Source organism: Conger conger, chromosome 2, assembly GCF_963514075.1.
Source record: "Conger conger chromosome 2, fConCon1.1, whole genome shotgun sequence".
NCBI lineage: Eukaryota > Metazoa > Chordata > Actinopteri > Anguilliformes > Congridae > Conger > Conger conger.
In genome coordinates this window covers 15,520,261-15,548,037 of record NC_083761.1, presented here as the reverse complement: position 1 = coordinate 15,548,037, position 27,777 = coordinate 15,520,261, and the positions used below count along the sequence as shown (strand labels likewise).

General features: G+C 44.2%; 1 protein-coding gene across 1 annotated transcript in view; it reads left to right on the top strand.

The window, feature by feature from the left end:
* Nucleotides 1-2,138: 2,138 nt before the first annotated feature.
* Nucleotides 2,139-27,777, top strand: part of fmn2b (formin 2b) — a 68,464-nt gene continuing 42,825 nt past the window's right edge. Inside the window, exons 1-6 of the mRNA XM_061232948.1 lie at nucleotides 2,139-4,183; nucleotides 10,688-10,854; nucleotides 16,272-16,422; nucleotides 17,778-17,839; nucleotides 20,846-21,909; nucleotides 22,985-23,129. Coding sequence (XP_061088932.1) covers nucleotides 2,152-4,183; nucleotides 10,688-10,854; nucleotides 16,272-16,422; nucleotides 17,778-17,839; nucleotides 20,846-21,909; nucleotides 22,985-23,129 — 3,621 coding nt within the window. The 5' untranslated portion in view covers nucleotides 2,139-2,151. The remainder of the gene's footprint in view (nucleotides 4,184-10,687; nucleotides 10,855-16,271; nucleotides 16,423-17,777; nucleotides 17,840-20,845; nucleotides 21,910-22,984; nucleotides 23,130-27,777) is intronic.

Here is a 27,777-nt window from a genome sequence, read left to right as displayed (position 1 = left end):
ATCAGCAATTTACCTAATAAGTCTGTCTGTCGGCCTACAATTGAATGTGTTGTTCCAATTCAGATTTTGGAACGTTTTCGTGTTTTAGTGCAATATATCAAACTTATTTATTGTCTTTAATCATTTTAAAATTCTCAAAGGTTGCCGCAGATAGCCCGCAGGCCTGCCTGCTAACCCAGGTTGTAGCATGTTTTCGAGCGGGTGTTGGTCTCTGTACAACTTAACTTGAATGTTTCTTTGTTCTTTGTAACAACAACTATACCGACTTTAAAGGATTCGCAGTGGTGACCAGACCATGTGGATACTATTTTGACTGAAAACAGTATGTGCAGTGAACCGAAATGAGGCGAGTAGACTGTCCTTTCCTAATGTTATATCGGGTTATAATAGTAGGTAGGCTACTGTGTTTTGGCTCGGTGTGTAGGCTTTTTGTTCCAACGAATCATTCGTTTAATAGGTTATTTACGACTTAATTTTACACTAAAACAGATTTTAACACTGTCAGTTTGGCTCATTATTTTAAAAAAAATTGGTTTTGTTTGCTTGTAGATTTAGTTTCAGTGACCGGACTATGTGCACTTTTGGCATTGGACTTCACTGACAAGATGTAGGTCTATTAATATCAATGCAATCCAGTGTATGTAATCAATATACATATCCTTTTTCAGAAGGAATTATTTGCCACATTAGTGGTCAGAACTTTTTGGTTAAAAGTAATTGTATGAATATGGAATATAAATTATTTGTGACATGAATATTTGTATGAGATATAATGGCAAATAATCTCTCGTTTGAAATGAAATGTCTCTAATTAATAGGATTAACACATCAAATTCGTGTTGGAACAAAAATCAGCATGCATGGGGATAGTCTTGGAATTGGGTTGATTTGGGACTGACCTTTCAGGAAAATTGCAGTGTATTTGATTGACTGATTTCTATGAAGGATTTTCCTTTGTCCAATGATTTAAGAATCTACATTACTTTTTTTTCTACAGCAAAGTTTTTATATCTTGACTGTTACACTGACGACAGTATCAGGAGAGCATAGTTATTTTACTTAGCAGGACTACATTTATAAAAACCTGGTACAATTTAAATTGTTTTCATTGAGGCATCACGTTTTATTGTGTTTGGTCCAGATTTTTGTTGAGTGTAGCACATAGTTCAGTTGTTTAGCATTGTTCAGGACAGTAGTCTGTTTATTGTGATTTTAAAATCTTTTCCAAAGATTTTCCATTTTTACATGGGATATAGCTCTTTGTGTTGCTCTGTGCGGAACTTGAATATCCAGTCCTTGTCAATCATGTTTTCATTCGGAAGGATGCACAGTCTACTCGGTGTAATGGCTTGTTTTGTAGCTTGCTCTAGTCGCACAACGCATTGAGTTTTGAATGTACTCTATATCTATAAGATGGCATAATACAATTAATAGTGTAATTGCACTTTTACAAAATAGACTGTTTTGGTTTGTTTTTGTGATTTGAATAATTTATTTTGTTGGGTCAACGGAAAATTACTCTTTCCTCAACCCTATCACACATATAGAATATCCCATGCCTGCTTAATCTATTCAGCCAATGTGGTGGCTTGACATTAAAAACGATAGGGCATAACCCTCTTATTGCTAACCCTGACCCTCTGGGGACGTCATTATGCGTGTGCCTGTTACCATATCGCATGCAGGATGATGGGCTCTTTTTCTGTGAATGAATTAAGAAATGTAGTCTGTTTGTGCCTGAGTAATGTCAGAATAATACCAACATGTATATCAAATAAATGTTTAATTTTTAAATGTTTAATGTGAAATACAGGCTTAAACATTTTATTTTATGACCGTACATGTGGACTGTGGATGGTGAACATTATGTTCAAACATATGTAGGTATACGAATATATACATTTTTATACATTATCTTGTACACTTTAGTATTTACACTGTTAGAATACTGTATTGCATGTTAGTATTGCGTTTGCCCTGAACAGGGAGCTCTAAGTAAACTGAATTAAACAGCCTCTGACATGTGAAGCACACCCTTGTGTGCTCCACAATTTAAAAATCATTTAAAAATGTTTTCTTTTGTTTACAGTTTAATTATTTTAATCGTTTATATTTTATATGAAACGCAGCCCCCCCTACACCAGGTGTGCAATGAAGGCCATTCAGACCCATGAGATTCAGGTCCCCGTTCTGAAGGAGCGTTTCGTCAGGACTCCCTTTAAGGAGCGGAGGAAGAGGGAGGCTGAGGTGAGCCTCAGCAAACAGCACCATCATCAACATCAACCACCACAACAGCAGCAGCAGCAGCTGCGGGGGGAGGCGTGGGAAGGCAGCGACTGCAGCCGGCAGTGCTGCACTGAGCATGTCCCAGTGGGCCGTTCCTCCGGCAGCCTATTGTGCGGCGAGGCAGCTCGAGCGGGCGGGGGAGAGAGAGAGCAGCAGCTCTCTTCCTTCGCAGCAGCACCAGCGCAGGCGCCCCGCGCCTCACCGGACAGAGAGCCTCCGTCAGCACACCGCACCTCTGCCTCGCAGGCAGGCACAGAGGCCAGCGACGGCCCCCGGCATGGCCTGAGCGCCCGGGGAGCTCTCCCGCGGACGAACATGGGCAACCAGGACGCCAAGCTTAAAAGGGCGGCGGGGGAGGCCAGCGATGGAGGGGACGACGGCGGGGGGGGCAGGGAGGCGGAGAGCACAAAGAAAGGCTTCCACGGCAAGAAATCGCACGGTAAACACGGCAAGGGGGGCGACGCCGGCAAGAAGAAATCCAAATCGGAGTCGAAGACCTCGGTGTTTTCCAACATCAGGATCCGGAAGAACCTGTCCAAGGCGAAAGGCTCGTCTGGGGGATCGAAGGAGGATGTTTTGGACATACGGGCCTCGCAGAATGACGAGCTGGACAGCGCGCACTCGCTCCAGACCAAAACCCCCGACCTCAGTCTGTCGGCTGACGAGCTGGGGCACTCGGACACGGAGCCCGAGCGCTTCCGCCTCACCGCCGAGAGCCGGCAGACCACTGTGGACACGCAGGAGGGACAGAGAGCCAGCTCGGGCTCCGACACGGACATCTACAGCTTCCACTCTGCTGCCGAGCAGGAGGACCTGCTCGCGGACATCCAGCAGGCTATTAGGCTGCAGCAGGGGGTGATTATTTCGACAACTGACGAGCTGGGCTGGAAGACGGACTTTAAACACACGCCTGCCCCTGAGCTCCAGCCCGCCCCCCCTGACTCGGAGCAGCCCCCGGCCCCGGAGGAGCTCTCCGACCGGGAGAACGGCCTGGTGGTGGAGCTCAGCTTCTCGGGGGAGCAGGAGCAGGAGGAGGACACTGGCGGCGCTGCGCAGGACCGCAGCGAGGAGCAGGGGGAGGCAGAAGCGGCCCTTTGTGCCGCGGTCGGGACAAAGGAGCCGGAGCCATTGAGCGGAATCGCTCAGCCCCCGGCAGCTGAGGCCGAGGGGAGCGCCGTTACCAAGACAACCAGCGCCAACAGCTTCCCGGACCTCACGGGCTCTTTTGAGAGCGCGGAGGAGCCCCCGGAGGAGGAGGGGAGCGGCCTGGGTCTCCCTCCCAGTTTGACGGGTAGCCACGGCGACATACCGCTGGGCCGCGAGGACGGTTCGGTGAACGGGCGGGAGGGGGGAAGCCAGTCTCTGGAGTCGCTGGGCAGCGGGGACCTGGACTCCGACCAGGCCGACGGCCTCCCCCGCTCGCGCCGCAGGAAGAGCAGTGTCTCCTTCTCCCAGTGGCCCTCGGAGAGCCCTCTGGCCACCCGGCTGCTCAAGTCCACCCTGTCCAACGCCTCGACCCCGTCCGTCAAACCCTACCCCCCCATCCACCCCTCCTACATCAAGACCACCACCCGGCAGCTGAGCTCGCCCAACCACTCGCCGGCGCCCTCGCCGTCCCAGAGCCCCCTGTTCCACCGGCGCTGCGCGGAGAACGACCGGGCGGAGAAGAGGAGGGCGAAGAGGCAGCGGTCCAAGAGCGTCGCCGGCCTGCTCAGCCACTCGGCCGACTGGACCGAGGAGTTCAACCGGCTCAAACCCAAGAAGGCCGATTCGGCCGACTACCTGGAGTACGGTGGCTCGGAGGAGAGGCTGCGGGGCGGGAGCCAGCCCCTGTGCGCCACGCGCAAGTCCTCCGCCGTGCAGGCCTCCACGTGCAGCTTTCAAGATGTCTTCACTGGTGAGTGTCTGCTTGTTGTTATCGTTTCTTGTTGTTGGATTTGCTCATAGCAGTTTCGCTGTCAAATGTTTCATCGCTGTTTGTTGTTTATTTTATTGTATTATTTTTATATTTTCACAAGGGTAACACACATCATCATACCATTACCGTCATGTTATTGTGTCTTATAAGCAGCTGGTCATATTTATGAACTTATATATGTGACTAGTTTATAGTGTTCACATTTACTGTAAGCATTCAGTTTGGGATTAGAGCATTTAAATTAGCCTATGCTATTCAAGTCCACATTCAGTATTGCAATTCTTTTTTGTTTCATTTATTATTAACGGTGTTGAAATCCATACATCGAAATAGCCACATGATTCTGGTCACAGCTTTTCCTATGGGGCGCAGCTGTTTTGTCCTTGATGCGCCTCGTTTAGCATAATGCACGCTCGAGGCTATTGCGTCTGTCTGGGTGAGAAGGACAGGGGGTATTTTGGGCAGCGAATTCTTTTTCTGGAATAACTGCCGGAGTTGTGTGGGTCATCACTTCCTCAACACAGAGACGCTGTGAGCGTGTCCGACCTCACTTCCTGGTGCGTCAGTGATTTGATATTTTCAGCACACCAGCAAGTCAGTGTGAAGGCAGGTGATGTAAAAGTCCACTGAGCCAGTGTGTTCTTGGAACATCGGTACAGAATGCATTTTCCTAGTGTTGGCCCTCTCGTCTGAATGTTAATATATATTTAATATATATATATATTTTGAGTGTTCAGCTTGTTCTGCTTGTTTATTTATCTGACCCTGTATTGTAAGGTTTCGATTCAAAAATGTGAATGGATTTGGGCAGCGTGGATTTGAGGTGCTCTGGTTTGCAACATAATATCGAATCTTAGTGTTCAGATTATGATTGATTGAATTTTAGAGGCCTTATAAACACTGGATTTTGATACATTGCTTGGCTAACAGTACACCTCCACATGGACATTAACAAAAAAATAAAATAATGTAATTCTCATCAATATATATTTTTTCCTTGTAAACCGTACAAAAAATGTAGCGCTGAATTGAGATTAAATGCTTAATCCTTGTTTTATTTCGAAAAATTATATTTCCTTTAGTATTCCATTGTGATTATACTGGGAGATTTGTATTTCAGTGGTGTGTATTTGCTGATGTTTGTGTGCAGTCACAGATCCTTCGTAACGTGGCATGAAACCCCACCTCCTGCAGTAACCTAGCTCTGCATGTATTGATTGGGCTTGCCTTTGGGCCTTTGACTACTGATTTGACATAAATCACTCACCCTACATCTCAATGTGCTGGAACACCTTTATCAAATCATCACGTGTACAACACGGGGTTATAAACAGAAGAATGCATATTCACAATGCAACATCACACAGGATGTTTACATGTTGTGTAACTGGCGAGATGGCACAAAGGAAGCAATCACCGTGGAAACGTGCTGATGGGATATCAGTGGGGTGGGGGAGGGGTGTCGGAGCAGAGCAGTCACAGCCCTGTTAATGAAACACGAGCTTGCAGACAGCTCAGCAACTAGACCCTGTGCTTTGAAATGAAACGGGTGTTTTAAAGCAAAGCTTCGCGAAAAAGGGCCTCGTAATTTATTATGTCTGTGGTTACCGCGCAAAATTTATTTTGCTTCCAAATCTAACAGTTCTGTCTCCAAGGTCTGGGCTCCCTTTGTTCAATGGGATAAATTTGAAGAGACATTGTCACTTTTGTTTGAAATCAAAATGTTTCACAGATAGCAAAGCAATGGTGGCTCACTGCAAACTCTGCATGTTTGGCTTCCATGTGTGTACCATTAGTTTTCTCTGAAGAGTATACTGTAACTAAAAAGAAAAACTAAAACATCCAGCATGTAATTCTGTGTGCTCCTATTGATCTTTCGGAATATGGAAAATATTTAATAAATCTAAAAGCCCCCCTTCAACCTTGCTATTTCCATTTTGATTAATTCGTCAAGATTTGGTTGTGTCATCTCCTACAGTTGTAAACGTTGACCGATAAATCCTCACCTCTTGTCTCGGATGTTATCCAGGTTGTCTCACCGTTCGAGATGAAACCCGATAACCTGGTGATATTTACATTGGACCGAGTGTCGGCATCAAAGTGTGTGTGCTCAGATCTGTTTACCGTCTCGCTAGGAGTGCAACTGTGTGTCTGAAATCCTCTAAGGTCATTAGAGCCATTTTTTTCGCTAATCCCCTCACTGCTGCCAGACATCACATACTGTAGCTGCTGTCTCCAGGCCTGCCAGAGTATCTCACCCCCACTTCAGTTAAACCCCCAGAGCTGTGAATTATTTCACTGAATAAATCTAGCCGACTCATTTTAAAGCGAGGTTGCCAGACATTTTACATACAAGGGCGCCGACAGTTTGGATCAAAATTTTGGTTTGCATGACTCCATGACCGTGCTAACCCTGAAATTGAGTAATGAGAGCCCTGGAGCGATATTAATTCAATTGGGCCCATTTATTGCCTGGTTTGACTGCAGGAAAGTGGGCGCTATTACAATCACATTACGAGTGGCCCTACAGGTTAATTTCATTTGAAGTACTTGTAAACCTGTTTGGAATGTAATGTTTTGAGCATGTAAACAATGGCAGGGACCACTCAATTCTCTGTTGTATTTAATCTTCTTGATTTTGCATGGCATCCTTCTGTCTTGACCATTTTTTGGTTTGAGGAAGAAATATGGTGTAGTAAAGAATATCCTTTATTTATTGATCACCTTTCACTTCATTGTCTCACAATCCTCACAGCTGTTCTGGATGAACAGCTTGTGATTATCCAGGGTTTTGATCTGTACCATATGGCTCCATATTTCCAGAAACAGGACTGCTGGAATGTTGTGTGTGGGTTTTTCTTTTCAACATGGACAGGGATGTTGGAATGTTTTACCTGCACAGGATACATTGTTCAGCTTCCCATTGACATCTGTACAGCTAGATTCTTATGGATGAGTCCCAGATAAATTACCTTAAGTCCCCGATACATTACCTAGCTCTGGGGAACAATGGCCATGCAAGCTCCCCCTCTCCCCATCCACAGTTTTTTAGTTTAAAGATCTGAATGGGATTAGGATGACAGTAAGTGAGATATTGAGTTGAGACTTGTGTAGTTTAATAAACTGTGGGGTGGATAAATAAACTGCCTCTGGGTTTGAAACCCTAGAGAAGAGCTGTAGCTTGTTTGCCTTTTGTGTGCGTATGAAATAGAATGCACTGCTTCTGAATAGAAAGTGAAAATTGGCTGAAGAGAAGCCCAGGCAGCTGCAGCATAGAGGGATTTATTGCCGTTTTTAAGCTTCACCTGCAGGTGTAATTCAGCAGTTTATCGTCTTGAGGAGCCTTGGAAGCGGCATTACTGCAGCAGCTCTGACTCATCCCGCAGCTGAAGTGTGGCGTCGACACACCTCCTCTGTTTCTTCCTTTTCTGTTGTGTGTTGAGTGCATGCACATACGCACGTACACACGCACGCACGCACGCACGCACGCACGCACGCACACACACACATACACTGCAGTCTGTAATATTTGGACAGTGACAATATGTGTTGTTTTCACTGTCTGTACTCTAGCCAACAAACAGGTGAAATGAATCGATCACCATGTGCTTAAAGTGCAGAATTTCAGGGGTTTTGTATCCATATAGGGTGAACCCTGCAGGAATAGCAGGCCTTTTTATACATAGTCCCTCCAATTTTAGGGGACCAAAAGTAACTGTACAAATGAATAGAAACTGACATGAAGTAATCTCATTCAATATATTGTTCAATGACTGCCTGAAGTCTACAACCCATAGACATCACCCGATGCTGGGTATCTTCCCTGGTCATGCTCTGCCAGGCCTGTACTGCAGCCCTCTTCAGCCCCTGTTTGTTTCTGGAGCTATTGCTTTCAGTCTGGTCTTCAGCAAGTGAAATTCATGCTCACTTGGATTGAGGTCAGGTGATTGACTTGGACAGTCAAGAACATTCTATGTTTAACTTGGTTGCTTTGGATTTATGTTTTGTATGAGTGTCCTGCTGCGTGATGAAGAGTTGTCTGATCACTCTTTCCTCTATCCATCACTTTGGTACAGGTTGATCTTTGTCTCATCTGTCCATAACACTTTGTTCCAGAACTCTACACGTTTTGAATGTATTTTTTTAAACATTTGGAACCTGGCCATTCTGTTCTTCTGGCTTGCTAGGGGTTTGCATCTTGTATTGAACCCTCTGATATGCTGGCATAGTCTTCTCTTGATACCCGTCTTTGACACATCTACGCCTACATCCTGGAGAGTGTTATTAATCTGTTGAACAGTTACAAAGATTTTCCTTCACCGTCATCCACTACACTGGTCTTCTGTGGTCTATCAGGTCGTTTGCTATTGCTTTGTAACAGGGTAACAAACAGTTAATAATTTTTTTACACCTAATATTTAGCCTTTGTGATTTATTCTTATTTTTCAGCTTAATGGTTGCCTACTTTACTGGCATTAACAATTCTTTGGTCCTCATGTTCAGAGAACAGACTCCAAATGGAGATGGCGCAGCTAATGATACCTACCACACCTGTCCAAGAAACATTTGAGCAGCCAATTGTCCAATTACTTTTGGTCCCCCTAAAATTGAGGGAGACGGGATAAAAACGCCTACAATTACTACACTGTTCACTCAATGAGTTTATATGCTGGAGTGCAGAGACTGTACTGTATATACAGGGAGTCTCCATAAAATTTGGGACAAGACATTTTATACATAGTCCCCCCCCTTTCAGTGAACCATAACGATGTTATGTAATTGAAAGTAGTCATGTTTAGTGTTGCATATTCTTTGCATGCACTGACCGCTTGAAGTCTGTGACCCACATACATCACAAACACATTGGCTTTGAAAAACCCCTTTGTTGTTTTAGAAGTATGTTTGGCATCATTGTCTTGCTGTACAGTAAGTGCCATCCATGAGTTTGGAGGCACTCTGTTGAACTTGAGCAGAAAAGAGGCTTCTGTACACTTCCGAATTAATTCTGCTGCTGTTTCAGCTATTGCATAATCAATTAAGACCGCAAACTGCAACAATCTTGGTTTTTGAGACAAAGTAATGGTTTGTATCATAATAATCAAAGTTTATTAAAGGATAGCCCCTCGAGATGAAACCATTTCGTTTTCAAGGGTGTCCAACATAAAACATACAATATAATACAACAGACAGTCACATACGACATACATACAAAAAGCTCTCATTTACCAACACACCCTCACATCATTCCCATAGATCCACACACATGCACAAAGTAAAAAGAAGATACCACGACATGTAACTACTTTGCAACTACTACACTACACCAGTGCTCTTTTTCTTCAAATGATGTTCCAAATTTTATTTTGGTAAGCCTGAGATTTGGACAATGCCTCTGACTGCTAATTTATTATTATTATTCCTCAGCATTATAATTTCTTCCTTGACTGTCATTGAGGCGGCACGGATGGTGCAGTGGGTAGCACTGCCGCCTCACAGCAAGGAGGTCCTGGGTTCGAATCCCCGTCGGCCGGGGCCTCTCTGTGTGGAGTTTGCATGTTCTCCCCGTGTCTGCTTGGGTTTCCTCCGGGTACTCCAGTTTCCTCCCACAGTCCAAAGGTTAGGCTGATTGGAGAGTCTAAATTGCCCATAGGTATGAGTGTGTGAGTGAATGGTGTGTGTGCCCTGCGATGGACTGGCGACCTGTCCCGGGTGTATTCCTGCCTTTCGCCAAATGTATGCTGGGATAGGCACCAGCACCCCTGCAACCCTGTTCAGGATAAGCGGGTTCAGATAATGAATTAATGAATGAATGACTGTCATTGGCACAACTCTGGTTCTCATGTTGACAAATGCCTGTAACAGGAACTCAAAAGCCTCGAATCAAGACTAGATTGTGAAAGCTGTCTTATACCTGCACTAAGGAAGAAATTGAACAACACACCTGATTAATCAGAAACAACTGTGAGGCAATTTGTCCCAAAAATAATGGTGCTCTGAAATGTGGGGGACTATGTATAAAAAGTGCTGTAATTTGTACATGGTGAAACCAAAAACTATTAGTGATGCCCTTTAATATAAACACTTCTGCCATACCTTTGGAAAATTGCGCAGAGTATAGTAGTTTTGGGTACAGCCGCACTCAGCGAAACCCTGGAAATACATTTATCAGTGGTCTGCACTCCTGGTACTTGAGAGCCCCTGGGTGTGCTGGTTTTTGTTTTCATTTTAAAAAAGCAACCAATTTAGACTCAAGAAACCAAGAGAGGTGAGTTAACCGTGTAATTAACATACCTAACGATCAATTAAGTGCTGTGTAAATACAAAACACACACCCAGCGCACCCTGTGGCCCTCCAAGCCCAGGAGTGAGGACCACTGGTGTACAGTATATCATCGAGACCACGATTAGAGAAAGGGGGGTTTTGGAGTTTAGTGTGGAAGAGGAAGTCTCTCCTGCGGCTGACGGTTCTCCCTCTGTCTCTAGGGCGCACCCTGCTGGAGAAGTTCTTCCGGCAACAGGACGATGCCCAGCCGGAGGAGGCTGAGAAGCTGTGCTCGCGCATCCTGGCCATGGGGCTGCTGCTGCCCTTCAGCGACTGCTTCCGCCAGCAGTACGGGGGCAGCGCCTCCCACATCTCCGCCAAGTTCGACGTGAGGACCCCCCTTTTTTAATGCCTCATCTGCTTCCCTGCTGGGTGGTGCTTCTGAGTGTCTGTGTCTGTGTGTGTGTGTCTGTGTGTGTGTGTCTGTGTGTGTGTGCCTGTGTGTGTCTGTGTCTGTGTCTGTGTCTGTGTCTGTGTCTGTGTCTGTGTCTCTGTGTCTCTGTGTCTCTGTGTCTCTGTGTCTCTGTCTTTTGGGGAGGAGTCGCTCAACCCCTGGCTGTTAGATTGTATGGGAGAGGTAGTGACTGATAAATGTGCTGGATAGATGAGACTGCTGCATGAAGTGTGCAGCCTGTAGCGTAGTGGTTATGATGCATGACTGGGACCCGCAAGGTTGGTGGTTCAAATCCCCGGTGCAGCCGCAATAAGATCTGTTTAGCTGTTGGGCCCTTAAGCAAGGCCCTTACTTAACCCCAAATTGCCCCAGGGGGGATTGTCCCCTGCTTAGTCTAATCAACCGGAAGTCGCTTTAGGATAAAGGTGTCAGCTAAATAACATGTACTGTAATGTAAAAGTGTGCGTTAAATGAATGAAGGGTGGGATCTTGAAGCTGTGTGAAAGTTCTGCAGTCGTCATAGTGACAGATCCAGCTCTATCTCTCTCAGTCAGCTGGAGGTTGCACTGGGTGAGCCAAATTATGTAAGTTGTCATGAATTTAAATTCTTGGTGGGGCAGGGTAGCTGACTCGTCCACTTTCCTCATACAGTAAGTTTTTCAAAGCAAGACATATTTGCTGTCGTGAATTTTCATTATTTTCACATTTTTCAATTTCCTCACGCTTAGCTGCAGGAAAATATGAATAGCCCATAGTAAACAAGTAAAGTAAATCTGCCCAAAATATATGAAATTACAGATATTTTATGATTTATATCTTTTGTCATTCCCCTTCCTCCCTTGGTGAAGAAATGCTGAAGTGTTGATACCAAAGTTAAGTTGTTTATGTGGTACAGTATGAAACTGTCATTTCAATCAGCGCGATTCTTTAGCACAGTTCCACAATAATGACACTGCAGCTCCCCTGGTTCTTTCTCTTCATGTTAGTAAGTGGCTGGGATAAAAGGCTCTGCTGTGTTGTTCCCCCGTAAGTGTTCGGGTCTTACAAGGGTGCTGGAAGACACTTGAGTATTCAAAGCAATACGTGTTTGTTGTATGAAGTTTTCATTATTTTCAAGGTTTTCAATTTCATTTCTCTTCAAATTACACTCTAGCTGCCGAAAAATGTGAATAGGCTCTAGTAAACACGCATCCCCTCAAGCAAGTTGAATAAATCCAGTAACAATACCTTTTAAAATAGTAGTAAATGCATATTTTATACAGTAGGATTAATTTATCTGCAGCAATCTGATTGCATGCCCTCGTTTGCTCTCACAAATGCCCCAGAGACACGCTGCCTGACACGGCGTAAATCAACTCTGATTAGATTTGCTCTTATAAAATGTATTACGCATCCAGTCTATTGGATTCCTGTTTTTCTTTTTTTAAATGGCTTTGTTGTCAACCCCTGGGTGCATGCTCAGTATAAGCACTGGGCATGGTCAAGACTCGTTTTTTGAAACAACGGTCGAGTGTGTTCTGCACTGCACTTAATGCTTTTGCCTTGATGTGGCATTGCTTTAGATATCTGCAAGTGTCCTCCGGGGCCTGGCTCTTAACCCCATCTTTAACTGAGAGCTGATACAGAACGCTGTGTGTTTATTCCCATTGTCATCACGGCCCTAATTTATTCAGGATAAAAACTGAAATGCCTTCAGTCATGTATTGTTCTATTTGCGTCAACACTTGCTTCAGTATCCAGAAACATCTTCCTGGGTTTGTTTTGGTCCTCATTAAAAAGAGGCTATTTTCTGTCTTTGCCACTAAGGCAGCCATTCAGCAAGACAAACGCCCAGTGTACAGCGTGTTGTGCATCTTGTTGGCGCGCCCCTGTAGCACTGTTGTGCTTTGTTCGTGTGGATGCACTGTGGCACTGAATCGCAGGAGCTGATATTATGTGGCACGCTCTAGAAGCGCTGTGCCCTCCTGTTTCCTTATTTGGACGCGTCATGTGACCTGCCATTCTGTTGGATGATTCACTGTCCTCTTGCTGGGCTATCAGTGCTGGATTTGTGTGCCTGTGCATGCGCGCACGCGCACGCGCGGCCCAATGCGTATGCCATCTGCTGACTGTATTACGTAACGCCCACACGTGCCCTGGGCTTGACGCTGCGCTGATGCTGCAGCAGCTTCCGCCTCCTTTCAGCCTGAACAGCTGCTCACAGCTCCCCCATGAGGCGGACAAGAACACTGCAGCTAGCAGTCTCACCAGCGTCCCTCTGTTTACTCCTTAGTATCAGAGAGCTCCTCTTAGAATCAGTGGCTCTTTTTTTTCTATTTTTTAATCAAAATTCACTTGTTCCTCAGTTTAGTAAATTCTTCATAACCATACGAACACATCTTAAAGTATATATAACAAATAAAATCATAATACATGATACATAAAATGGTGTATTTTCAGTTTTTTTCCATCCACTTCCTGGAAAACAAGATTTCATGAGACTTAACATCATATCAGCAGCAGTGTTTTTTGATCAGATGTCTGTAAACTTTCTGTTTCCCCTCTAATCAATATCCTTTCAAGTGGCTGTGCACATTCTTCCCTTCTAGAGCCATAGACTATGGCTCTCTGCTTCCCCCTCCTCATTCAACATCAGTCAAATCGACTCCTACCCCCTGAAAGAGCCACTTCATTCGCATATCCATCATATCGCGTAGTAATAAGCTAGTGCTGCTCCAACTTTTGTTTTTAATCATCTTTAATAAAACAAGCTAATCACAGAATTTTCAGCTCAGGACTGAGAGAACGGAACATCAGAGTCTTTCACGTTAGCAGGTACAGGCAGGCGGTCCTATAGGTCACAGTATGACGCGGGGGTGTGTTAACAGGGCGGTGCTGTAAAAGGCCATGCATGCTCAGTCAGGCTACCCTGTGTAAATAAAGGTTAATAAATAAACACAAGAGGTGTTATGTCATGACCTATGACACACAATCATGTCAAAAGTGACTATCCATCCTCCTGAGGAATTATGCAATTTATTGTTTTTGGCACCACAGTTTTTCTGTAAGGTCAGTGTTTGAGCTGGCTCTTCCTTTTTTGTGGTCACTCCATAAAAATCAAACGGGCAAGATTAGTCTTTCCGTGATTTGCTGGGAATTCCTGGAAACACGATGTCAGAGTAATTTGGGTACAGCATACGAGGCTGCAGTTTTGTTGAACATTGTTCATGGTGATTTTTATCATGCGACCCGGTGCTGGGGTGGAGACTGGTTGTGATGGGTGTCAAGTGGCAGGAGAGCAAAATCAGTGGGTTTTACTGGTTTCTCATGACCTGTGAATAATTGAATGTCCTCTGCTGGCACCCGCCCCTCCCTCCTTCGCGCTCGGACTGCACTGTCATTGAGCAACCCGATCTGACTGCAGGCAGGTCGTTTTCTGGAAGTGGCTGAGGGTGGCTCCACGCCATCAGGGCTACAGGGTCTTCTCGCGACTCGCTGCTGAGGAGCTGTGGACCCCTCCGTTTTAAAACGCGAGCAGGCGCCCTGCGCGATAGCAGGAGGCTCCGTCGTAAATCATCTCATCTTCTGAAAGGGCCTCTGGGCTCCTGGGCTGGTTTTTACGTGCCGAAAGAAGTGTTTACAACGTGACGGTGGGAGGCTGGTAAATGCTGTGTAAGAGCCAGCTGTGCCTTAAAGAGCCCGTCTGCGTTGCCTCTGCGGCCGATGCTGCGTTTCTGGATCGCCCCGAATGCCGGGAACGCGTCAGTCATTTTATCTCTCTTCTCTGAAGCCGCTTTCATCTCGGAGGAAAGCGCAGGTGCTGGGATACATCCGAAACTGCGGCACAGAGCCCCTCTCCGCTCCTCTTTCTTTCGGGCATGAGAGAAGAAGCTTGAGTCAGCAAAGCGGCACTCCTCGCCCGGCTCCGGAATATTCCGCGAGGGGAAAGGGAAGAATGCTGACGCTTTCGAGCGTATGGAGGATCTGAGCGGTCGCAGGGCTGAGTGCTCCTCCCACACCGGCCCTGTGCCCAGGGGCATGGCCCCGTTCTCCCCCGTGCCCGAAGCTCTCAGGGGGCTGCTGGAGGTCAGCCGACACAGGAGAGGGGACGAGAGGGAGCGGAGGCTGGACCTGGCCTGGCTCACACTGAAGAGAACTGTTCGCCGCCAGTGCTGGCTTTTTGAGCACATGGAGGTCAGCTAGCCCCCTCCTTTTCTTTCTCTCTTTCTTTCCTCTTTCTCTCAGTCTCTCTCCCTTTCTCTATTTCTCTTTCTCTCTCTAATCCTCTTTCCAGAAAGCAATGAATGGCTTGAGTTTCTGCAGTCGGCACACTCGAGGCATGGGAATGGTTCTGACGTGATTCTTTCAAAGTCTGCGATGCGATGAGTTTCGTACGATTCCATCTGGATGTGCTTTGTGTCCATTTCAATTTCACGGATATCCCTTTGAGACTTCCCAGTTTCTTGAATTGTTTGCTTTTCCTCAGTATGCCGATCATGTTTTGTAAAAATGATTTCTAACTACTGGACCATTTTCAAACAAAATGGTTCAGTATCTGATTTGAAGACGCACAAAGCTCAATATTATAATGAAATATTATCGATCATTACATTAAGCAATTGAATGTTACTTAATGAAAGTTAAAAGGCCTTGCCTCTGAATGACTCTGTACTTTCCTGTGTGATGTTGGCATCCACGCTAACCTTCAAAAGGAGAATATGAACTATAATGCTTCCTTGTAAACAAGAACATATTCCTGTATAAGCCAGCAGTGATATTCAGTGTTGATATTGTGTCTTGGCCATCGTGACTGGGGGATGACTAGTGATTGATTATGTGAAAATACAGTGCAGTCTGTATGTATTTGGACAGTTGGTGAAATTTCTGTTCTTTTGGCTTTTTAGTCCAGCACATTAGATTTGAATTTAAAGGATAACTGAGGTTAAAGTGCAGACTGCCCCCTTTAACTTGAGCGTACGTTTCCCCATATGGGGTGATGTTTGTCGGAATCATATCCCTTTTCATGCATAGCTCACCCTGACCAAAATTAATTGGCTTCTCAGTTGCTTCTGAATAGTCAGGTGTATTCAATCACTTCCTTTTGGTTGCCTTTGGAGTCTTTTATTGGTGTTTGTTAACATGAGACCCAGAGTTGTGCCAATGACAGTCAAGGAAGCAATTATCAGGCTGACTTATAAGAAGAAGAAAAAAAAAGTCAGAGACATAGGCTAAATCTAGGCTTTATTTTCCAAAATAAACGGAATGAAAATTGTACAAAGAATTGTCTGTATACGGACTGCCCTGTATGAATGTGTTTCTGCATTAGCACATTGGGCCAGTGTACTAATCAGAGGACCTCTTTCTCCCTGCAGCAAGACCAGCTCTACACCTGGGCTGCTGTCAGCCAGCCCCCTCACTCTTTTGAGAACCTTGAGGGGCGTGTCCCCGGACGTATCCAGGCCTTGTGGCCCCCACAAAAACCCGACGAGGAGCAGAAGTCCGGGCTGAAGTACACTGAGGCTGGTATGTTGATTAATATGTGAACATGTCGCACTTTACCCAAAATCTACAGTGTAACGCACAAACGTATCGCCGTGCCAAAACCTGAGCGCAAGACTCAGTGTTTTTTCTTTAGGTTTTTATTTCATTATATTCTCCTTTTTATTGTAACTGCTTTTAGTGGCTAGTAAAGCCCAGTAGCTTTAGCTTTTGTTGGCTTGCAGATTTATGCACCGTGGAAGAATGAGAAGGAGAGCCCAAGTTAAGATATGCAGGATCGCTCTGTACCTTTTTAAACTAAAGAGGTTTTAAGGGTAGGCTTCACTGCATGCTAGACAAATGTGTCTGGAGAAATATAGCTCCTGGTGCTCTGATCCTCACAGTGCTGTCCTGTTTGTGAATTGGGTGTTTCTGAGGCTAAGTCCACATGGATTGCGTTGTTTTTAAAGTGTGTTTTTCTCCTTTACTTCATGCAATAACACGTCTCTAGAGGATGAGGACGGTGAGTTATTATGCTTTTATTGTCCGTTTTGTGATCTGTGATGTTCGCTAATGTTGTTCCCGGTTTTCACAACTTGAAGACTGAACTTCTCAGAAAAATGTTCTTCTATTTTTCTGTTGTCGTGCAGTAATCGCAAACTTTTTCCATAATTTGATTGATTTGATGTTCTTGGGTGCGTCTGTGCACGCCTTTGTGTGTTTGTATTTACACCAACTATATGGGGCAGGGTTGCCCAGCAACATGGAATGAGTCACCGCCTGCCTGGCGCTTTAGCGCATTGAGATTCTCAGCACTGCTTACCTCCAGAACTTTCCCATCCGCTCCCTCTCAGCAAACCTGCACTTTCCCTTTAGCTGATAGCCAATAAGACTTTGGGTTTGCACTGGACCACACATACAGTACCCATGGCTTAGTTTTGTCCAATATCCCGGCCTGTACTCTCTATCTAATGTAACATTTTCTCAGTAATTAAAATTATGGATTGTTTTAGGCATGCAGCTGCTTTTGCAATTTTAACATTCAGAAATGTTTACCTGCGGTTGCGTCACTATATGGTGATTCTCCAATGCATTCCACAGTTGAATCAACCAGGCTTTGCCATATGAATTATAAATACCTGCCAGTTGACTTGATCTGAAAAGTGCTGCTACGCCATTTATGAAAAGATGAGTAGCAGGGGCTGTATTACAGAAACATCCTATCTTAGGTCCAAGGTTAATATCTGACAAGTCTAAGATAGGATTTCAGAGTTGGGATGTTTCAGTAATACGGTCCCAGATTGCTAATTTGTTACAGGATACAGATCCCCCATAATAGATATGTGCTGCAGTTTCAGACATTTTGACATTGCTCTTATTCTGATTTTTGTTCTCTTTAGAGCATGAATCGATCATCCTGGGTCTGAAGAAACAGCAGAGCGAGAGGGTTCAGGAACTGCAGGTAAACAGTGTGCATGAGCGTGACAGGAAGCCAGACACAGGTGTATTTAGATTCCACTGGGAGGGTGAGGATGGTCCTCCTTGGGAGTATTGAGGATTGTTTATGCAACCCCCATCTCTGTGTTATGTATGCAAAATGACTTCCCATCAACCTCAACACTCCCTAATTGGGCAGGGCTGAGGGTCTGATGCATGATATCTGAACGCCTTGTCATCTGTGAAAAGTCTTATGTTGTGCTTCCCTTCCCAAATATGTGGACAACACCTGGGAAGCGTGTGCTTTTGCACCTTTTTTAAAGCGCACTTACAAATACAGTGCCGGCCCTGGCGTACTGCAGCAAGTGCCTCTTCAAGGTATGGGAAAACAAATGTATTTACATATGAAGTGGAAGTGGAAAAGGCCTTGGTTGGATGGAAATACTGTCCTCTTGTGGACAAGATGATGTAATGCTACGCTAGCTCTTGAAGAATATCCTCATAATTTATTTCCTCTGTTTTAAATGTTTATTAAATGGTAGCGTATGGGTGGTGTTTTTTCTTTCCATACCTTTCTTTCCTTAACTTTTAAAAGTTTTTCTCCAAAATTGGATTGGCTGGTCTCTATTTGTAGGCCTGTTCCTAATGATTCTGCATTCTTTGTAAGTCTGGGGGATCTCAAACTATCATGCATGTCCTCTGAAAAGCACATAGCCACCAGCTGCGGTCTCACTCTGCATTCCTGCAGTTAAGCTGCAGTGCTCATGCACCAGTGCATTACTGCATTACTCACACAGGTGAGGCAGGCAGACCAGAAGCCCACAACTAACCAGGAAAGTACAGTCCCACTGTTTGAAAACTTTTCTACCTGGGCGGCATTATGGCCAGCTATGTACAGCCATGTTAAGCGGCTAGCCCAAATCTGTGCTGACAGCCTATGGTTTATTTTTGACTGCTTGATGCATTACTGTAACGAAAAGTGATTTAGTAGTTAACCACATATGATAGTAAATCATATGTGGCATTTTTTTTTTATTGATTTGGCAAAGTGATATGCATTTCCAGTGTGGTTGATTTCGTACTGATGTTTATTATGCAGGGATAGTTTACTCCCTCAGGCTGAGAACTGCTGCTTTTACACCCTCCCTTTACCTGGGAATCAGGTGTGAAGACAGTCAGTAGCACGAGCAGTTACAGGTAATTACCCAGGAGAAAAGAAAACCAGGGCTGGATTTGGATACGACGGCCAGATTTGATCTCTGGTAGTCTGTCTTCCTGGCTTCAGTCTACGAAAAGTTTATGGTGCCATTTCCCCAATAGGGGGCAGCACCAGCTTATATTCAGCGTAGTCACTCGGCACAATTCAGCATACACTGGCTACTTCATTCTAGTACAGTCAGGCTTTGGTGACTTGTCAGAAGTCCTAGGATTTGTTGTAGTGTAATGTCTATGGAGGATTGGGTCTGAAATGAGAAACCATAGTTATTACTGGTGTGATTATCACATGGGTCTTTACTTATTTAACTCTTGACAATAACATGTAATATCCAAATAGGTCTTAACTAAAATTGTCATCCTGTTCTCATTGAATTTCCTTTCCTTGAATCTTTTTTCCATAATTAAAAGGTATTACTAGTTGTTGGCAAACATTGTGGGAAAAGTTCATTAAAATGTATAAAACATACTTTTAATCAGTCAATAACATTGTGTTGTGCCAATCTGCCATGTTATCATCAAATAGGAGGCCTTCATGTTAGTTTTTTAGGGAAGCTAGCTTGGGAAGAATCATCGTCTGCGGAAATTGAATATACTGGCATTAAATGTGCCTGCAGTGCAAAAATAATATGTATTTATTTGAACAAAGATTCTAAATGGATGGTCATGTCTCACTTTGATTCGGTTCAATTCAGTCAATGTCCTTTTCATGTTTTTATTGAATCCTTTTGTGTTGGAGAAGATGGAGCTGAGATAACTAAGCAGTAGAAATGGGGGAAAAGGGAATGAAAAACAATCTATTGCATACAGTTCAAACGGTAAGATCATATCAGGTACATACATCAAGTCAGACTCCTCTGTTTGTGTACAGAAGGAAATTGTCTGCCGTGTCGGTCTAATAGCATCCTGGCTGTCACTCAGCCAAAACGAAAGCAGATTTCTTTTCTTTTTTTATATATATCATTTTTATTTTGCATTTTAGTTGCATTAATATACTTTGTACAATCGTATGTACAGTGCATCTCACCCTTATTTCATGAATAGAAATCACTTCATAAACTCTTCATAAAGAAAGAAAACACCATACTAGACTAGGCAAGACAGGACATCACAAATGCTGTGTTTTTTTATTGCAATTGTAACTGTGCAGCCACAACACGACTATAAATGCCTAGAACCCTGCCAGCAATCTCATCCTCTGGCTGCTTTGATGCACTTTGATGCTCTTTATCATCGGAGGACAGTGCTTAAGTGAGGAATCTTCGGTTCCCCACAAGGAGCCATAGCTAAAACCCAGCAGTCTAGACTTTTGAACTTCCTCGATTTCTCCTATAGCTCTGTTACATAGACCGTCGCCCCTGGGCTGATTTCCTTTTCTGGGGCTGTGGTACATCACCTTCTTTGTGTGTAATGAATTTGTATTGTGGAAGTGGTTGTACATTCCTAAGTGACTCATCCTTTATTTGTTAATTTTTCTTCTTTCCCCTTCCCCCTTTCATCTCAATACCTTGTTGTTCTTTTGAAAGTATGCATGTCTCTGGCACCCACAAAGAAAGGCCCTGTTTGGACCAAACCTCTGACATTCCCTATCAACAGTGCAATAAGATATTTTATTTGAGCCATTATGGCTTAAAGGCCCATAGACCTTGAGTGTTGTGGGTGTTTGAAAAGCATAACCATGCTGCATTCACAGGTGGCAGGCCCCTACAATAACATGAGTTCTTTCGGCCATTTTGTCTTGAAGGCCCATTGAGCTTGCAGTGAGCGTGTGAACATTACAACCATAACTGTATTTTCTCCTTTCCTTCCTCCTCAGGAGGAATCGGTGTTGAAGACGGTGAAGTTGAAGGAGGAGCACGTCAATGTGATTCAGCAACTGGAGCAGACCATCGAGGATCTAAGGACCAAAATCGCAGAGCTGGAAAATCAGTACCCGCCTCTGGAGAAGGATGTTTGCACTAAAGACCAAGAGTGTGGAAGTGAAGAGGTGGCGCTGAAGGACTTCTGTGATGTCGACCTGCAGACAGAGGGGCTCGCCCCGAGCTGCCTAGAGGCCAAGTCGGTGCAGACGTCGCCAGTGGACGAGAGCTTTAAATTTAAAGTGCCTTTACCGGATCGAACGGCCCCCTCCACCCCTCCCTCAGCGCCCAGTGTGTACGGGGAGGTGCTTCCCCCACCCCCTGCCCCCTGCCCCGCCCCTGGGTCCATCCCAGAGACCGCTGTGCCCATGTCCCCGAAAGCAGGCCAAGGGTTTGTTTGTAAATGCCAGCAGCAGCAGCAACAGAGTGGGATTCAGCCCCCACCCCCTCCACCTCCACCTCCGCTGCCTGGCCTACCTGTGCCCCCGCCCCCACCGCCACCCCCTCCTCCCCTTCCAGGATTTGTGGCCCCACCCCCGCCCCCTCCCTTGCCAGGATTTGTGGCTCCACCGCCACCCCCTCCCCTACCTGGCGGTGCAATGCCACCACCCCCTCCACCCCCCCCACTCCCTGGTTCTGCCATGCCCCCACCCCCACCTCCTTTACCAGGGATGGGTGTGCCCCCACCCCCTCCGCCCTTACCTGGCTGTGCCATACCCCCTCCTCCACCTCCCCCTCCTTTACCAGGACAAGGGGCATGCCCGCCTCCTCCCCCTCCTCTTCCTGGAATGGGACCACCTCCACCCCCTGGCATTGGGGGACCTCCACCGCCCCCACCTCCCCCACCAGGGGCAGGAGCCCCCCCTCCACCCTGCCTGTTGGGGGCTCTTCCGCCCCCTCTGCCGTTCGGACTCTACGCCCTGGGCATGGCGCAAGAGAAGGCGGCTCGTAAAGGAGTCGTCGAGCCACCGCGACCCATGAAGCCCTTGTACTGGACCAGGATACAGCTGCATGCTAAAAAGTAAATGCTTCAAGCTTTGTAGTTTTCTAAACTTGTCAGCAGCCATACTCTCATGCATCCTTCTGCCAAACTGAAGCTAAGCAGGTGTGGGCTTGGTTAGTATGGGAGACCTTCTTGGATGGGAGACCCTAACCCTAACCTTCTTGGAAAACTAAGTTGTTGCTAGAAGTGGTGTTGGTTGGCCGGTAGGGGGCGATCTTCTTTCTGGTCAAATTAACCAAAATGCAGTGATGGGGACTGTAGGAGACGCCGTTTTTGGCTGAGACATTATACTGAGGTCCTGACTCACTGGGGTTCCCGGTGTCCTGGTTAAATTCCATACATGGCTCTCTCATCCTGCCATCTAATCATTCCCCTGATATAATTGGCATTGTGGTGCAAAATGGCTGCCGTTGCATCACCCTGGTGGGTGCTACACATTGTGGAGGTTGAGGCATGTTTCCCCCTCATCACTGTATAAATGCAAACAGTTGTTATTATTGTGCGAGGTGCATGTAGGTATGTGTTCACAACTACCACCTCCCCATCACAGCCATCGCATAATTAAACAAAAATAAAAAATTTTCTTCTTTCACGTTTCTTAACTACACAACCCTGAAGGTGAATGGATGATTTAGCCTAACATTTAGCTTAAGATGCCCGGAATAACTCTTGACTAACAATTCACAGTAAAATGAAAGAAAGATGTCGTCGTGAATGCGGAAAGCCACTGTTTGAGTTAAAACAGCTGCCAGGCAGCTAGTGTGGTCGGCCCTGGCTGGAAATAGGCTCGCCAAACCTCTGATACACACCGGTTTGTGTTTTACCATGAAATTTGAAGTGCCAAGTTGTCTGATAAATGGAGATTGTTGAAGCATGAAACAAGATCAATGTTTAGAGGTGAATTATGTAGAGTGCCTTGAAATGTAATGGCATCAATATGTATTGATATTTCTGCTTCATGGATGTTGAACCAATGTTTATCTGTTGAGTGGGAGAAGGAGATGGTTTATCGTTCTAGTGCACCTATGTTTGTTTTATTTCAGAACAAATTATTGTATGAGGGGCTAATATCTCTCCCCTTCTTCCTACTAAGGGATGTGACCGGCCCCTTGGTTTGGGAGAAGATTGAGGAGCCATCCATGGACTTTGAGGAGTTTGTAGATCTTTTCTCTAAGACGGCGGTGAAGGAGAAGAAAAAGCCTTTGTCTGACACCATCACAAAATCAAAGGGGAAACAGGTGAGTTCACTTCACCACCTGCGGCCAACAGAGAGAATTCTTCTGCTCCACATCAATCATGATATTAGCAAAACTTCAATGGAATTCATAAAGCGTGATGCCTTAGCCAGGGCATAAATAATGTAACTTGTTTTCCTTAGTCCAAGCTGATCTTGGAAATGTGAGCATCAAACTATTCTGGGGAGCATTTTCTTCACTGCCTTTGGAACCACTACTTGATTTGTTCCTGATAATCTCCTCCAGATGTAGTAAACATAGAAATTGTATAGGAATAAACACTAATAGTGTTGGAATTGTCTGTGGATTTGGAAAGTAAGTTTACGGAAAAAGAAAGGTACAACAATGCAATTCCATTTATGGAATTCAGAAACTGGTGAAAATTATTTTGGATGTGAACAGTTAATCACAAATTAGAAATGGTTCATGTGCTTGTGACTGGTATGGCCTTGGTAATCTTTTTTTTTTTTTCTTTATAAAAAGGTAGTACTGTATATCTTAAACGTAATTTTTAAAACCATGTGGCAGAAGTTCTAAAAGGCTTTTTAAGTGCCCTTTACTCGTATTCTCCAGGCAGCTGCTGTTTGACCGGTTGTGTAATGTGCGGTAACACGTGCCTTCTCTGGAGACACGCAGTCCTGCAGGATGTGGGCCCTCCATAGGGCTTCTGTCCATGGGAGATGGATGGTCCTCGCCCCAGTCCCAGATCTGAGGTGGCCCTGTCAGACCCTCCACAAAGTGGAGCGCAGCCATGTCTGACCTCTCCCAGATGGTTCTGCTGGGGGGCGGGGGCGCCTGTGTCTATGTATGCTCTCCATACATCAGCCCACTTGGAACCAACAGGCCATCAGCAGAGACTCAATAACTTATCTTAACCTTTTTGGGTGCTAGTTTGTGATCCAGCGTGGACACATTGATACCTTCAGTTACTGCCGGCTCAGGGAAAAAAATGAAGCCTTTCAGCGATATGGTTTCCAAGCAATGAAAGAGTGTTGACATCTCTTGGTTTTTTTTGGCTGATCCTTTTGAGGTCAGGGAGGTATTTCCTCTGGAATAGGAAGCACCCATACATGTTTGCCTGGGGGGGAAGGGGCACTCCAGAGACAATTTGTAGCCTGAATTATTTTTGGCAAGAGTCATGAACAAAAGGGTGACTTTTGACTGAACTGGTCGCCACAGAAGATAGCAATGCCCATTAGCCCTGAGGCGTACAGTACGCCTTGGATAATCGTCTTCCTGTTTCATCTTTCCTGTAGCCTGACCCCGCTCTCAGTGTCTTCCTCTGCGCACATTTCAGTCCATTTGTTCATCTTAAAATATGCAAGTTAAGCCTTTAAGCCTCCTTGGATAATGTTGAATGAATTGTTCCAAATTTTCCTCCCCGTTATTTTATTATTATTATTATTATTATTTCTCTTTTTTTTTGTTCAGTGGCCCCAGCTGCACTGCGTTCTGGTTGGATTCTGCATATAGATGATCAAAGATGCTCAGCAGCGCTCCACTGCTGCAGGCAGCGCGGCCTTAACATTTGTGCCACATTACTCCCTTGAAAAATGTTTTGTTTATTTTTCTGCCTTTTGCCTCATGGAGAACAAATTTCCTCTGAGCTCTATTTCTGATCAAATGTTATATCAAAGAGAGTTTTTCTATGTATGGGAGACGACATATCTAGCAATAAGAGCTAAAAAGTGAACCAAAACAAATGAAGCCAAACTTTAGGTGAGGTGTGTGTGCAGTTCTCTTACTTGTCTAACTAGTGTCAGCAGCTAAATATTTTCACTCTGAAATGGCTGTTGTTCAAATGCAGAGAGATCGTATTTTGGGTGGCACAATGAAAGAAAAAGTACAGTGCTCATAAAAATCAAATTCTTCTAAATCAACAGTTGCCATGTTAGAACATTTTCTTCTCACGGGGAGTACTGGGCATATGCGGGGATAATTTACAACAATGGCAGGTCTTCAGACAGGATGAAGCGAAACAGGCCATTACTGGGGTTGCCAGGCCTTGTCCTGGACAGCCACAAGGTCTCCTGCTTTAGTTTTCATCTAAAAATCAGCAACTGGTTGGGATCCAAGAAGCTAGCTGGGGTGTAATCAACTGCTTAAATTAATCAATTACAGTGGGCTCCAGGATTATTGGCACCCTTAATACAAATGAAGAAAAAAGGCTGCATATCATAAACGACATGGGTAATTATCAATGTCATGTTCAAACATACTGGAAAACAATATACTTGTATTTCAATACATTTACTCATGATTCAATGTTTTTATTTAGTAATCTATTTTTTTCAGAAAATCACAGGTGCCAGAATTATTGGTACCCCTTACAATTATTGCAGATAAAATGAAATTGTGAAATTGTGAAATTGGCAATACAATTTTACTTTCATTTAGTTCATCTTTACTAAATTAACTATATTGTGTCATTCCATCACTTCTTGTTTCACAACAGTATAAAAATGAGGTAATAAGCATGCTAAATCCCTTTGTCAACCATCAGAATGGGAAAAGACAAAGTGCTGTCAATTCTGAAGAGATAGTAACTGACCATCACTAGTCGGGTAATGGGTACAAAAAAATACATGAACGGTTAAACATACCGCATAGCTCTGTGAATGATCAAAATAATTAAAGGTGGTATGCTGACGCATTCCTCCTATCTGTAGGTGAGGTGGAAGATGTCAAGCAATGGCATAATGTGCCCAACCTGATGTTCATTTGTATTAGCACTGTGTCTACTCCCTGTTTACATGTGAGGAGCAATGCATTTTCCATGCACCTGTGTAGACAGAATATTCCGAATAGAAATTCCAAGTGTATGTGATGGGAATGCCACAACGCTCTAATTATACTTTGGGGCCATAATCGGCATCTGCTCCTGTTAGCTCAGGCCTAAAGGAATGGGAAGAAATCAGGGTTTTATATGATTTGTGTTTTTATATCTCATATTCTTTGCTCTTCAAGACATAGAAGTCTTGTCTGCACAATTCACACTTCACACTTGTCTGCACAGTCTCTGCCAATTCAGTGACTCTGCTGCTGAAACCAAGATTTATTGCAGTTACTTGGTTCTGGTTTTTGAAACTTGAATCGATTTATTTCATTTAGGCTTTGCACATTTTGTGCAGTTTTGCTCCAACCTTTTGCTGAAACAGTGCCACATGTGCATTTTTAATCAGGTTTCACTGTAACAGTCTGTTTGTTGCACGTAGCAGACAGTGTAAGAGTTTCAGTCTATGATGGGGCTCATTTCAATCGCTTATTTTTCGATCAAGGTGCGCCATCTTTAAGGACATTCCAACCCCTTAACTTCTACTTCCACTTCTAGCTCCTAGAAGGAACATTTAAGAACTCCCAAACTTTCCGTACTTGTGAAAAAACGCGAGCTCATCCTTTGCTGAAGTTTTCTTTTTTTTGGGACGTATAAATCGAAGAAAAGGAGAACGGAAAAGAAAGAGGTGATAGATAAGAGATTGGAATAAGCCCACAAATGTAATTTGTTCACTTAATTCGTTCAATTTGAAATTAAACTAGTTTCAATTGAAAATTGTCTGATCAACAAAGAATATAATCATGACATTGATTCTCTAATTTACGTGTGTTTTATCACTTTTGGGAGGGTTGTTTTTAAAGCCAATCTGGAAGCATTTTAAGTTTCCAAATTTAAGTTTTGAAAATCCAGTTGTTGCAACAATTGACCTCTAAATAGCTGGGTAAGGAATCTCACCTTTGATGTACCACTGCCCTATTGGAATGATTCTGCGTCTCATATTTAAAACATTACCTCAGACAGCAACTGATTGAAATAATTGGAATCCTTCTTTCCCATAATTGCCATAATTGAGGTTCCTCCAAAAACTATTTCTTCTTGATAAATTAAGTTTTGTTTTTTTATTTGGTTGTTTAATTGTTCTAGCCATATCTTTAATTTAAGTTTTTGTGGTAAGGCTGAAATGATTTGTTTGTTTTGTCAAATCAAACCTATGTAAATTGTAAAAGATAAAAGAAGTGTGGTTCATCTTGTATGTATGTTTGTGCAGTATGCCATTATGTGGCTTTTTAAGGTCTTCAAGAATTTTACATTTGTATTTTCTAACCTCTAAGGTTGCTTTTGGCAAGCATTTTATACACAGAAATAATACCACACTCTAAAATGCTTGCAAAGCGTTTGAAAAAACATTGAAATGGAAGATTGCTTGTGACTCGCTTTATCATTTTGTATAATATTTGTGGTTAGCTCTTGGCAGCATTGGATAAAAAAAGCCTAGTCATTTTCTAACAATTGAATGAGAACATTATCAAAACAATTCCATCAGTTCTCATTTATTCTTAGACATTGTGAAAGAGTCCAGGATTCCTAAAAATTCCCGAAAATTATTAGGTTTAGTGTTTTCAATGAATGACATTTTTGGGCGCCATTTGGGAATGCTAATTTCCTTTTTGGTTGACATTATAATGAATGTTTCAACATTTAAATGTATAATGGGCAAAAAAGCTGTCATGTAAACATGGCCATCTTGGTTCCTGCTGTTGCGTACAGTAGCAAGAATAATAGTTTTTCTTGTACACAGATCAGAAGTGATACCGATGAATATTTGGCTTTATTGTGCTCTGGCGTCCCCTCTGATGTCATGTCCGTTGAAGTGGG